Below are 13,798 nucleotides of genomic sequence, written 5' to 3'. Positions count from 1 at the left end.
TTGGTTACTCGAGGTATCATTCCAGCGGACGCGTGTTATTGTGTATCTGGATGCGGCGAGACTGAACGATACATCATTTATTTCTCTCTTGCAGTTTTTTTGGTTCTCTCTGGTCGATGGTTCGGGCTTGGATTGGTTCTATGGTGGTAGACGCTAACAGCTTATTTGATCACTTTGTTCAGTTCACTCAGTCAATAGATGGTCAGCGAGCACGACGATCCTTTATGCAACTCATTTGGCTTGCTTGTGTCTGGATTACGTGGCAAGAGCGGAATCACAGGTTGTTCAGGAACACGACTTCTTCTATGCACCAAATACTAGATAAGGTCAAATTATTTTCTTATTGGTGGTTGAAGTTGACGAATGTAACTTTAGTATCAAATTTTCATTGTTGGCGGTCGACTCCATTACTTTGTATAAGTTTCCATTGATTGTATTTCATTGATACTCTTGTAAACTTTTGTGGTCTCTATTGGCACACCTTGTGCTGAGGACATCACTGATTTGTTTCTCCTTTTCTCAATAGATAAATTTTGATTTTGATCTTTGCAAAAAAATATTTGCCTTTTATCTCTATAAAATTTGAAAATATTATTTTTAGTTATGCTATTGTGAGAAATTCCTTAACTTATTTGTTTATGGAAGATTGAGTGATCATTTTATGAAAGTCTTAATGCATGTTTAAAATTACGGTGAGTTTGACAAAATAATAATGGTATTGTGATTTTGTTGAAGTTCAATAGTATATTTTTTTGCTAAAATAATATTGGTACACCGTTAATAATGTACAAAGTGACATGTTATCATGTAGCCTATAATTTTATAATGAAATCTAGAGTAGACCTAGATCGACTATCAGAGTTGTGGAAGCACTTTGACGAAGTGACATATCTATAGTCACTTTGACGATCAAGTCAATTTGTGATTGCTGGTATGCAGGGATATTAATTTGTAAAAAGTTAAGTTTAAATTCAAAATTCTTCACTTCTTCGTATTTAAAATATCAGTTTAGCCATTAAGATAATTGACAAAAACTACTATAAAATTCATTTGAACCACACCATATCATATGATCTATGATGGCCGGTTTTGTAAGGATAAGTTAGGCCCAATACTCAATTCTAAGATGGTATCAGAGCCTCTCCACGATCCGTTGGGCCACATGTTATCAGGTTTCCGTTATCGGGCCACCTACCGTTTATATCCACGTACCAAGCCCAATAGTGCTGGGCGTGAGGGGGTGTGTTAAGAGTCCCACATCGGTTGAGAGATGGCCTGACTAAGTGTTTATATACTAGAGGCAATCCTCACCTTACAAGCCGATTTTGTAAGGATGAGTTAGGCCCAATACTCAATTTTAAGAGATTAAAACACATTTGGACAGTAATATACTTTGTAATACACGTTGTGATAAATACTAAGTTCTAGCTTAGCAAAACTAAATTAGAAGTTGCGTGGGACTTTCTCATTCACAGAGATTGGGTGGTGCTACTAATGGCTAAAACAATTTGGAAGAAATAAGTATTTTTTGGTGGCTTATGTGATAGACATAGGGGAAGAAAATATGATGAAAAGGACAATACCAAAGGCAAATTTGCATAATGGATTTGAATATTATACTTTTCTTTTCATAGGAAACATGTCATTGTCATCATCTATTGAAAATGATATATGGACATAGTCTTGTATCCCAATGTTAGTGATGTAGGATGAAAGGAGAATGAGGAGATAAAAGGAATAGTGGAAAAATAAAAGCATGATAGGTTATGTCATAATAGAGAAAACAATAAGATGGTTGTGAAGAAAGTATAAAAACAATAAGTTGGTTGTGAAGAAAATCTTAAAAAATAAGAATATTTATAGAGATAACAATAAGTTGGTTGTGAAGAAAATCTAAAAAAATAAGAATATTTTTAGAGAAAACAATAAGATGGTTGTGAAGAAAATCTAAAAAAATAAATAAATAATATGCAATGGAAAAAAATATTTAAAGTTGCAATGAAAATCCTAGTAAAATTTAGAATAAAAAAGAAAAAAGTCCTAGTAAAATATTGTATTTATTTTTGTTCAAATTTTTAAAAATATTTGTGCAATTAATTCATTTCCACTAGAAGAAACTCAAATTAGAAAAAATTTCCTTGGAAGAAATTTGGAGGAATTGTTGGAGTATTATTATTTTTTTAATCTTCATATTCATATATTTATGCAAAAATAGTATATCATAATAATAGCAAAAATATTATTTTAACAATCGTTTATGTATAAAACTTTGAATTTTTTATTTTTATTTTTACAGTAATATCGTTAGGCTGAACACATGTAGGTTCGAACCCAAGAACTCACTTGTGTGTGAGTTTCAATGATATTTTTCACTTTATCCATTGAAAAAAAAAGTGGTATTTATATAAGGTTTAATTACACTATAAGATTTTGAAAGCTAAACACTTTTCAAAGGGAATTTTTTTGGATGCGTCTATTGAGTACAATCCTAGTTACGTATGACGTAACATTCGATCTTCTCAAATATTTTTGGAGAAAGACTATACATGAAAAATTGGAGGGTGTAAAGATAATCATATGATTGTCATGCCTTCAACCCAATTTTGGCTTGGTTATGCAAGTTAAAGCTCTCACAGAAGGAAGATTTGATAAAGGAAGTTTTTGTCTACTAAGATGTTGTAGAAATCTTAAAAGTTCCTGTGATCTGTCTAAATGAAAGGGATGAGATCATTTGTAGGTTTTTCGGAAATAGTGATTAATCGGTTAAAAGTGCTTATCGCTTATGTGTTAATACATTGGTGAATTGTGTAGAATGGACAAATGACGATGGTTGGAATCATATTTGGTCAATGAAAGCCTGGCCGAGAATAAAAATCATTATGTGGCGTTTAGGGAAAATTTGTCTTCTTATTAGTGTTGGAGCAAATCGTGCTTCTCATTGATTACTAACAACAATATAAGCCTTATATAGGCCAAGTCACAATACACTACAAGCACAAGCCAAGCACGCAGGCAAGGCCAGGCCAACACACATGCGCGCGTCAGACTTTCTTAAGGCCCACACAACACAGTCTAAGCTATATACACAAGACAACACTACAACACTTATACAATATAGACTCCTAACAATTAGGTCCCGTTTGAGAAATAACGCAGTGGATTGTTCGTCAGCTTGTGTGGTTTGCAACACGGACACAGAGCAAGATGACACATGTTCTTTACGTGTACTGATAACATTGAATGTTGGAAGCAAGTTAAATTATAGAGCATGATTTCGAAGAATTTTTATGCAGAATTCTTGCTGGGCTCACTGCATATTAGTTGAGGAGTTTTGCGGCTGTGTCTTGGAGCATTTGGAAAATGAGGAATAAGAAATTATGGGACACAGTGCAGGAGACGAGCCATTAGGTTGTGCAGCAGGTGGGACGCACACACTGCAGAACTGGGACCGTGCACAATCTGCAGATTTGACGAAACTGCACAGGTGCGGCCTTCTGCAGTTTGCTCTCGGTCAAACAGTTTCTGGCAGCCTCCGCCAACAGGCATGTGTCTTATCATGGCGAATATTATTGGTGTTGGTCCTTGATGTCCCTTTAGAAGCTGAGGCTTGGAGTTGAGAGCCGGATAACCACTCTTGGCCTACAATTGGTTATTTTTGAAGTGGAATGTAAACTAGTCGTCGATGTGAACAGGGATAAATTCAACTGTCAAGAGTATGGCTACCTTATCAAAGAACGTAAAAAAATTGCGTGTTCTTATAACAATCATAAAGTTGTTTTCTCTATGCGAACAACAAATGCCGGGACTCATGTCTCACCTAAAGCTGTCTCGTATGCTACTCGCACTACGTTTTTCAGTATTCTAGATTGTATTTACTCTATTATTATGAATGAAATTCCTTGACATTTTTTCGAGTAAAACAGAAAAATTACATTATAAATAGCTTGGATGCAAGTATTTACAAATTTAATCCTCAAATGCAATGTAGTCAAAATTGGTTATCTCAACATAAGAATTACTAAACTGAACATAAATGATAGAAAAATAGAAAGTTATAACTTACATAAATGAATGTGTATTTATGTACATATATACAAATGTGCAAAGTTCAAGAATAAAATTTTAACAAGCCTAAGCCTAATACTTTACAGTTATTGGAGCCATAAGTTAGGGGAAATGGTTAAAAATGTGATAATATATACACTACTTATATACTTGTCTATGTTATCTAATGACTTTGTGAATAAGAATCATCAATATCTATTCACCACTCGATTTTAGATCCTTAAGTAATTGTAGTCGCTCGATTTCTTCATCTTTTGTCGAAATCGTATCTTTGAGAGAAGCCACCTATAATGTCAGGAAAACAAATTTAAATAAATTAATAAATATGAATACATCTTTCGGTCGAAATTTGAATCTTTGATAAACAACATTAATTGCTTGACTAACATGCGCAGAAAAATGTTGTTTCAAAGTTATGCCGATGTTCATATATCACATAATTAAAGTTAACAAAGTTAATCACCTGTTCCATTAATTCTCTAACATCTCTTCCATCTTTTGAACTTTTTGCAACTCCTAACTCAACTCCAGAAACCCTCTCAGCAAATTTTAAAGTACTCAAAGATTCGGAATAAGACTTCAACTCTGAATTAATTTGAACTAACATGAGTGTCTTTGCATGACCACCTGTTTAGTAAAATCATACGAAAACGGTTATATAATCAGAAAAATCCATGAAGCAATTCAATTATTTTTCTTGTGTCTGATGTGCTGACTGCGTGAATGCATGGTATTTTCGACCGCAGGTAATCCGAGTTTACAAGAAATTAAGATTTTATGCAGTCGAAAATACAATTCAACTTTCAAGCTCGGTATTTGTTGGAACATGATCATACAATTCAAATTTCAATCTCGGTAGTTTAGATATTATAAAAATCAAATTCTACATTGAAATATGGAATGTCCAATCTCGGCCACCAGTCACCGATGTGATAACTGCGTGAATGTGTGGTATTTTCGACTGCAGGAAATCCAAGATCAGAAAACAAAACAATACATGTTGATATTAAGAAATAATAAGCAATGATTTTACCGAGAGCGGTTTGCAAAATTTGTGTGAGCTTGCTGTTTCTATATGGTACATGAGAACTCTTTTGAGCAAGGGCAAAAATGACATCCCCAAGAGCAGACAATGATTTGTTAATATGTTGTGCTTCCTTTAATCTATCACCGGTTACTTCAGAGCGATCTATCCTTTCACTTCCCGCCAAATCTACCAAATGAAGATTACCTTGGAGAGTCGAACCAGATTTCTTATCTGCGCCACGAACATGAATCGAAACCACACTGCATAAACCAAGTTTGTTCAGCTTCATTTTGAGTATAATTCATAGTTACTGATAAGTGAACATGACATGATGTAGAGGTTAGCGGTGGTATTGTAGTCTGGTTCGTAAGTATTTGAATACAAGTTTGTATTATGTAATCCCTAACTTTGAGATTAATACAAAGGAACTGCGGCCACTTTGCAGTCAGAGACGTAAACATAATTGGCCAAACTTTGTTATCAAACATCGTGTGTTATTATTTGTCTGCATTTTTCTTATCTATATTCTTTTTTGAACCAGGTTGTTATTCCAACGATCATCATACTGAAAACTTTAAATGTTGTTAGAATTTAGGCTCGTGGCCGAAGTCATCCCTAAAATGAACGACTTGTAAGGCGAAGACCGTCCTTCAAGCCTCATAAGCACTACTAGGAAATTTGAAGCATGGACTAATGCAAGTGAAATAAAATCAATATAAAATAATGTTAACTATATTGATAAATGAAAAGACAAACCTGTGAGAACGACTACTTCGTTCATTCATAGCAGTTGAACTCTTTGCTCTATTTTTCAAACCAATGTCCATTAGCTTTATGACATCAGCAGTTGATTTACAAGGGAGCATAGTAGCATCAGGTACTGCTAAACCATTTGGTTGAGAGTGATTCAATATCCCAAGTGTGTGTGCAAATCAAGGAAATCAAATAGCATAAACATCGACACATTTCATGTGAAAATTTTCACAAAGAAGAAACATAAAGTAGAAAAAGAATTCGGATTCTCTGCAATCACTGGTGGCACGCATTCAGGGAATTTCATAGCTACGTGAATGCGTGCAGTCAGTGACTTCAGGGGATCCGGGTTCCTCGAAAAGAGGTTTGGTACCCCTGCGGTCATAGATTCCCCATATTAATAAAAATTAAAATATATTTTTTTTTTGGACTATAAAATCTTGATGGAACGGCCACCAATGTCCTGACTGCGTGAATACAGGAATACCCCTTAATTGTAGGGAATCCGAATTCAGAAAGAAAGTTAATGCACATAATAAACTGTCTGTATCAACTGAAAAAAGGATATTTTTTGACAGATGCATCAGTTGATAACAAATCTCGAACTTGTTCATTATATATCTCAATAATCTGAACTCCAATTTCATAAACTATGGAGCTTTGTCTGCTTGCTGATATGTTGAAGAGATCATTTAGAGCTCTATAGTTAACACCAACATCCTCATTGGTTGCATTGTTTGGACCACTCTGAAAATAATAACAAAAGAAAATGAAATTTAATCCTAAGTTTGTTTTCAGGTAATAATTTTGATGCATTTTCAACGTTCCGTCAACCAATCACAATTCATCGTTTGTATGACTTTAAGTCATCTATGATGAAAGTCAAACTTTTATAATGATAAAGTGATTATGATCTTTGTAGCACCGACACTTCTGATCAAAGGCATGTCTGGTGTCAGTGTCCGACACTAGCACAACTCCAACACACTTGATTATATTCAACTATGTCATTGTCTTAAATTACTACCAGTGTGTGTTTGTGTCTGTGTCGATATTCACATAAAGCTACGTACCATTGTATAAGTTTTTCCTGAACCTGTTTGACCATAAGCAAATATACAAACATTATAACCATCAAGTACTGATCTTATAAAGGCTTGTATGTCATCATATACTTCAGCTGCATCATTCAAAGAAGTTACACTCAATACAACATTAGAGAGTCACAAAATCTATATAATATAACATGAAAATTATTGTCTTCATACATTAAAAGTCATTAAAAAATATATAATGATAAGAGAGTGATAAGAGAGTCATTAAAAAATATATAACCTTGAGTTGAGGCAGGGCCAAAGATCTTATTAAACTTAAATGTTTTGAGTGCTTCTTTTCCTTTTTTGTCTGGATTTGCTACAACCATATCTGATTCACCAATGCGTTCAACAATAGATTGTTTATCTTTTTGGCCAGGCATAAATGGTCTAATTCTACAATATACTCTAATATTTCCTGTATTGTAGAAAATAATTATGAGAACTCTCAACATAACTACATTAATCACTTATTAATTACAAATGCACAAATAATGTCACCTTTTAATTCTTGAAGTTCATTAAATAATTTTCTATTTTCTTCAAGAATTGTATGATAATTCTCAGCTGCATGCACTAGTGGTTTAATATTTACACCTGAAAAAGTTGAACCACAATGATCAGTCACAAATTTAGAGTTAAAAAATTTGGTGCAGCCATCACATCGAATAGTCGTTGACTCGTTGGATTAAGATCGGTCGGGCATATTTCAAAATCTTCTTGTATTCTCCACGGTCTGATCTTGATCCAACGACCACCAAGTTGCTGACTATGTTAATGTGTGCGATTTGTGACAGACAGAAATGCAAATCCAACATAACAAGGCCTACCAAATCTTTTGCATTCCTCTGAGTACATCGTTTGCTCTTTCATAACATCTTGCTTAATGGATTCCCAAGACAATTTCAATTGCTGGATACAAATTCAGTAGAACATTTTAATAGTTTAAACCCTAACAATATGACGAACATCATAAAATATAAGTTTAATTGCAGCTTTGCTTTCTTTATTTTCACTCGTTCACGAAATTAGTCACCGAGTAGTGATGTGACAGGTTTTTGTTTATTGACGTGGTATGGAACCTAATCCATCTGAACGATTCTACATTAACAACTTTATGTTACGTCAATAATAACTTGACACATCACCACTTTTGAGTACAAAAATTTGATTCAAAGACTAAAAACCAAATTAGAAAAAGTGTTGGAGCAACTAGTAACAAAAGAGAAATAACGAATAAACACAAGAAGTTTGATAACGGAGTTCCCCAAGTGGTGGGTACGGCTCCGAATGTAGAAATCGCTACAATTCATTTCTATTAGATGAATGAATAGGGTTTCAGTGTAGCGGTATTTATCAATTCGATCCAAATAACAACAACAGTCCCTGGACCGTACTGCTGGGCTAGCACCCCCGCACCCACCTAGCACCCCCCAAAACATTTGGGCCAAGCCCATATGGGCTTCCTGATGCATATGAGCCATACTCAACAAAATGGGACCAATTTTGCAAGCGAGTGAAAATAGTGTACTAAAACTACAAATTAAGTCTAAAATATATAAGTTTACCTGTATAGAACCAAACTGAAAATTCATAGCTTTCTGCATTAGGGTTTGTTTCATGTTCCACTTCTCAAGTTTTAACTTAGTCAAAGTTTCACTCTCTTGAAGTTTATTTCTTAACTTTTCCAATAGATCCTCATATTCTTGTGATTTTTGTTTCAATTCTCCTTTAGCATCCTTAACTTCTGATTCCAACTTTGAGCATTGTACTTCATAACTTTTTTTAAGTGTTTCTAACTCTTGCTTCAATGTTGAAATTTCCATATTTTTATCTTCCATCTTTTTAATCAATTCTCCTTTAGAATCATTAGCTTCTGATTCCAACTTTGAACATTGTATTTCATAACTTTTTTTTATTGTTTCTATGTCTTGCTTCAATGTTGAAATTTCCATATTTTTATCTTCCACCACTTTAATCAATTCTCCTTTAGAATCCTTAGCTTCTGATTCCAACGTTGAGCATTGTTCTTCATATCGTTTTTTGATCGTTTCTATGTTTTGCTTCAATGTTGAAATTTCCATATTTTTGTCCTCCATCTCTTTAATCAATTCTCCTTTAGAATCCTTAGCTTCTGATTCCATCTTTGAGCATTCGACTTCATATCGTTTTTTGATCGTTTCTATGTCTTGTTTCAATGTTGAAATTTCCATATTTTTTTCTCCCACCTCTTTAATCAATTCTCCTTTAGAATCCTTAGCTTCTGATTCCAACTTTGAGCATTGCTCTTCATATCGTTTTTTGATCGTTTCTATGTCTTGCTTCAATGTTGAAATTTCCATATTTTTGTTCTCCATCTCTCTATTCAATCTAATAACTTCTTTATCCATTTCATTCTTAGCTTCCGAATCCATCTTTGAGCATTGTGCTTCATATCTTTGTTTGATTGTTTCTATGTCTCGCTTCAATGTTGAAATTTCCATATTTTTGTCCTCGATCTCTTTACTCAATCGAATAACTTCTTTATCCATTTCATCCTTAGTTTCTGATTCCATCTTTGAGCATTCAACTTCATATCTTTTTTGGATTGTTTCTATGTTTTGCTCCAATGTTGAAATTTTCATATTTTTGACCTCGATCTCTTTATTCAATCGAATAACTTCTTTATCCATTTCATCCTTAGCTTCTGATTCCATCTTTGAGCATTCAACTTCATATCTTTTTTGGATTGTTTCTATGTCTAGCTCCAATGTTGAAATTTTCATATTTTTGTCCTCGACCTCTTTGATCAATCTACTAACTTCTTTATCAATTTCCATTTTTTCTAAATTTTTGTCCTCCACTTCTTTAATCAATCTAATAACTTCTTTATCAATTTCTTTCTTTTCTTCCTCGTCTTTAATGTTATCGGTCTGCATCGACTCATCTGTTTTCTTTTCGCCTTTGACAATCTTCTCAGTCAGTTTCGAGTCATTTACATTTTTTTCTTCCTTGACAATCTTCTCAGTCGGTCTCGAGTCATGTGCATTTTTTTCTTCCTTTATAATATTCTCATTCTGCATTTAAGTGCCAAAGATCTCATGAAGATAATATAACTAAACATTTTTTATTTAGTTCCAAAACACACAAAAAATTAAATTAAATAAAGTTGTCATATATTGTTTCAAAAAGTGAACCGATGGATTTGAATTTGCTGCAGTCAGAAAATTCACAACTTCATAGTCACCACGCCGGTGGCCATTAGATTGAGATCAAATAGTCTAAATTTTAATGCAAATTTTGACTTAAAGAACAAAAAAATATCGAACTTGATATATGGATTGCTGACTGCAACAAACCTAAATCCGTGAATTGATATGTAAGTAAGAGAACATTACCTTCAACTGTTGAATTTGACTTGTAAGAACAAGCTATGACAAAAATTTCCAAATGAGTTTATGGATGGATCCATCAATTTTAACAAGATAAATAGATAGGACTACCTTTGTTACCTTACTCTCTTCCTTTATTCCTGATGCAAGAGCCTCGAGTACTGATATTCTTGATTTATATTTTTCTTCACGAGTCTTAAAAAGATTGTTTTGCTGAAGGCAAACGTGCAAGACAACGATGTAAAAAAAACTAACGAGAAAAACCAACATAACTAGGCCTTGTTTACTTTCTGAAAACAATGTACTTAACATACCGTTCTTAAATGTTCTTGCTGTGTTGATATACGCCGCTCAATCTCTTGGACAACTTTCCTCAACAAGCAAGCCACGCGCTACGATGAAAAAAAAAGTTAGACAGTTGTATGGACTTCTAAATTACAGTTTCCAACGCAATTGCAGCCATAACAAAAAAAGGTTTTTGAGGTCTATGCAATGGTATTGCAATTTGCAACTGCAATAGTCTGCATCATCCATATTTTGCAGCAATATCAATGTTTACATAACCACGACCGCAATTTAGCAGAAACCAAACATGTACTTTCATGAATGCATTTATGAGTAACACTAAAGCAATTCAAGAGTATTTATCATACAAGGGGTATTTCGCCACTTCTTCTTTCAACACTTTCTTCTAGGATACCATTCACAACACTCAAAAGTGATTGAGTAGGAGCATTCTGCATCATTAAATGCTGAAATAAATCAGTGATGCATAGAACTAAAAAAATATATGCAAAAGTTACATGAATTTGAAAATGATGAAAATACTGAGAGTTTACATCCAAACTAGACGATTTCATTAGTTCCGTAATTTTGGCAGCAGGAAGATCAGCATAACTTCCATGTTTTTGTTGAAATGCCTCGTAAAACTTATTACCTACTTGATTTGTTAATGTGCCGGGCGGTTCTGCAGATCATAATTGTCAGATCATTAAAAACATTTGACTTTAATCATAACTAGTTCTAAAATCACCATACCTGTCATAAGTGGGGTATGTGAAACACGTTGAAACTTCGAGTCTGGCTTCCTCGGCGGTAGGTTAATTCTGGTGGAATTAGAACTTGAATTCCTCGGAGGTAGGTTAATTCCGGTGGAATTAGAACTCGAACTAGCGACATCCCTAGGCTCAGTAGTATGGTTGTTAGATGGTGTATTCATCACTAGAATATTTTCATGTAGAGCTTATCAAAATTTCGAGAATTTTTTTCACAAAAGTTTCCATTGCATTCTTTCACCCCAAGAAATTCTTGAAAATCTGAAATCAACATCCACCACAATAAACTAAAGTAAGAATGGTGAATTTTTTATTTGACCTCATAAATTGAATTACTTAGCAATTGCATACATAAACCATTATGCTTCAATTGCATGCATGCATATATAATTTTTCCTATATATATATTTTACACTTTGTAATGTGTTATAAAGAAAGCAACATAAATTTTTTTCATGTTCAAAAAGAAAGAAAATAATCATGTGCATTATTATATGTGGAAGAATTTATAAGAGTTTAAAATCTAGGTGTTAAATAAATCATCTATAAATGCATGCATGTTTCAAGATGAAATAAAAATTACCAACATTTCAAATTCAATTATAAGATTCTTTTTGTTGATATTTGAAAAATGGAGAATATCAAAATTTCAAAAAAGAGAGAAACATGCATGAAGAATGTGAAAAGGAGAATCTAACCTTGAGGATGTCAACATTGAATCTAATGTTGTTGTGGGAAGAGTTGAGTAAATTAAGGTAAAACATCAAATGGATAATTTTGATTTTTTTACATAAATATAGTAATAATTTTTAAAATTACATGATAATCATGTTGAATTTTTTTTTTGTTGGGATTTGAGAGAGAGAAGAAATGGAAAGGGATTCCAAGAAAATAGGAGAGCAACACTCTCTACTTCACATTCACAATCATTTTATTTTAGTGGAAGAAATAACACAATCAATGATTTTTCCTTGCTAAAAATATGGTTGGGTGGCTGCTTTTTATTTTATATTTTCATCCCTAAATTATTTGAAAAATATTTGGTGAACACCCACCTAAACTACATATTACATATTATATGGGAAGGGATCAAATTACACCGGTGTAACATTTAAGTAATGTTACACCGCTCAATAACGCTTTAACGAATACAAATTTTACAAAATTCACCGTTGGATTGAAAGCTTATATCGTATAGATCATCTATGTTGAATTGTATAAAAATCTAAAATTGTTTGATATGTTTTTGAGATAGATCAAGATTAACGGTATTCAATAAAAATGCATAAACCATTAATCTTCATCGGTCTCAATAACATATCAAACGATTTTAGATTTTTGTAAAATTCAACATGGATGATCTATACGATATAAGATTTCAATCCAACGGTAGATTTTGTAAAATTTGTATTCGTTAAAGCGTTATTGAGCGGTGTAATATTACTCAAATGTTACACCGGTGTAATTTGATCCCTCCCCTATATATATATATATATATATATATATATATATATATATATCCCGTATAATTTAATTATTTTAAAATACATATTATTTAACTTTTTTCTCTTTCTACATTAATTGTGTGAGTGCGTCTAAATAGTGTGTCCAAATACTTATGACCAACCAAGTTTTTTCCGTTGAATGAGTGTACGAAATTTAAATATAAGAATTGAATTATTTTCTTGTATTAGCAATTAAGGGTGGAAATAAACTCGGATGAACTAAGCTTTACAAGACCTAAATCTGACTTGGTCAAAACGTTCAAGATCTAGGCTCGACTTATATGCTATCATAGACTTATTTTTAGTCCTTAATCTAACATTTTAAAAAGTTTGATACGACGTATTAAACTACTTAAAAGTCAATTTCATATGAAAATATTTAAATAAATAATTTAACATGTTTAAATAAACTAGCAACCTTTTGTAAAAAAAAAATAAAAATAGACTAGCAACCTAATAGATTAATCAAATTAAACTCTATTTTAATATTTTATGGCATTTTTTATATAGTTGAAAAAACATTAAAATTTTATTAGATAGTTGTAAAAACATTAAAATTTTATTATAAAAAAATATATATTAAAATTCTAGATATTTGATATATTAAGATGCAAGTTGAAATTCACAAATCTCTACTACCAATATTTAATATATTATGGTGTGACACCATAATATAGATGGTGAACAAAACACCATTTTTAAACCCTTAGATGAATCTAAACTCATTATGAAATTAAGATCAAAACTGAACTCAATCAAACTCATACCATTTTTTTAAGCTCTTAGATCAATCTGAACTTTAAACTCATATCATGTAGCTTCCCACACCAAATCTTTCTCACTCCATACCAGAACCACCGCAATGTCGAACTTGCTCCGCCGCGCTACTGCCGTCATCATCAACAAACTCATCCGCCTCAACGCATCC

At 32.8% G+C, this 13,798-nt stretch overlaps 1 protein-coding gene across 4 annotated transcripts; it reads right to left on the bottom strand.

Moving 5' to 3' along the window:
* Positions 1-4,036: 4,036 nt before the first annotated feature.
* LOC123885198 (kinesin-like protein KIN-14P) lies at positions 4,037-13,773 on the bottom strand. 4 transcript variants are annotated; one of them, XM_045934463.1, is made up of 16 exons: positions 13,638-13,773; positions 11,349-11,626; positions 11,150-11,277; positions 10,964-11,062; positions 10,625-10,702; positions 10,431-10,523; positions 8,508-9,995; positions 7,770-7,851; positions 7,441-7,536; positions 7,181-7,357; positions 6,919-7,025; positions 6,414-6,592; positions 5,849-6,013; positions 5,099-5,352; positions 4,529-4,692; positions 4,037-4,350 (listed from the first exon to the last, which is right to left on the bottom strand). In XM_045934463.1, exons 2-16 carry the CDS (start codon positions 11,527-11,529, stop codon positions 4,261-4,263), a joined length of 3,381 nt encoding a protein of 1,126 aa, XP_045790419.1. In that variant the 5' UTR covers positions 11,530-11,626; positions 13,638-13,773; the 3' UTR covers positions 4,037-4,260. The 4 variants fall into 4 exon arrangements, with proteins under 4 accessions (XP_045790419.1, XP_045790421.1, XP_045790418.1 ...); XM_045934465.1 differs by having other exon boundaries at positions 10,964-11,047; XM_045934462.1 differs by having other exon boundaries at positions 4,054-4,350; positions 10,422-10,523.
* Between the last annotated feature and the right edge of the window lie 25 nt (positions 13,774-13,798).

Source organism: Trifolium pratense, linkage group LG5 (assembly GCF_020283565.1).
Source record: "Trifolium pratense cultivar HEN17-A07 linkage group LG5, ARS_RC_1.1, whole genome shotgun sequence".
Lineage (NCBI taxonomy): Eukaryota > Viridiplantae > Streptophyta > Magnoliopsida > Fabales > Fabaceae > Trifolium > Trifolium pratense.
The sequence above is the reverse complement of the archived record's forward strand: the minus strand, read 5'-3'. Positions and strand labels throughout refer to the sequence as shown.

Bases quoted from the DNA above. Each gene is read 5' to 3' on its own strand.
- LOC123885198 (XM_045934462.1), bottom strand. From the start codon at position 11,529: ATGAATACACCATCTAACAACCATACTACTGAGCCTAGGGATGTCGCT. The intron at 7,852-8,507 runs GTAAACTTATAT...ATTTGTATCCAG, and splicing joins TTCAGTTTGGTTCTATACAG to CAATTGAAATTGTCTTGGGA. The intron at 4,693-5,098 runs GTAAAATCATTG...TTTACTAAACAG, and splicing joins AATTTTGCAAACCGCTCTCG to GTGGTCATGCAAAGACACTC.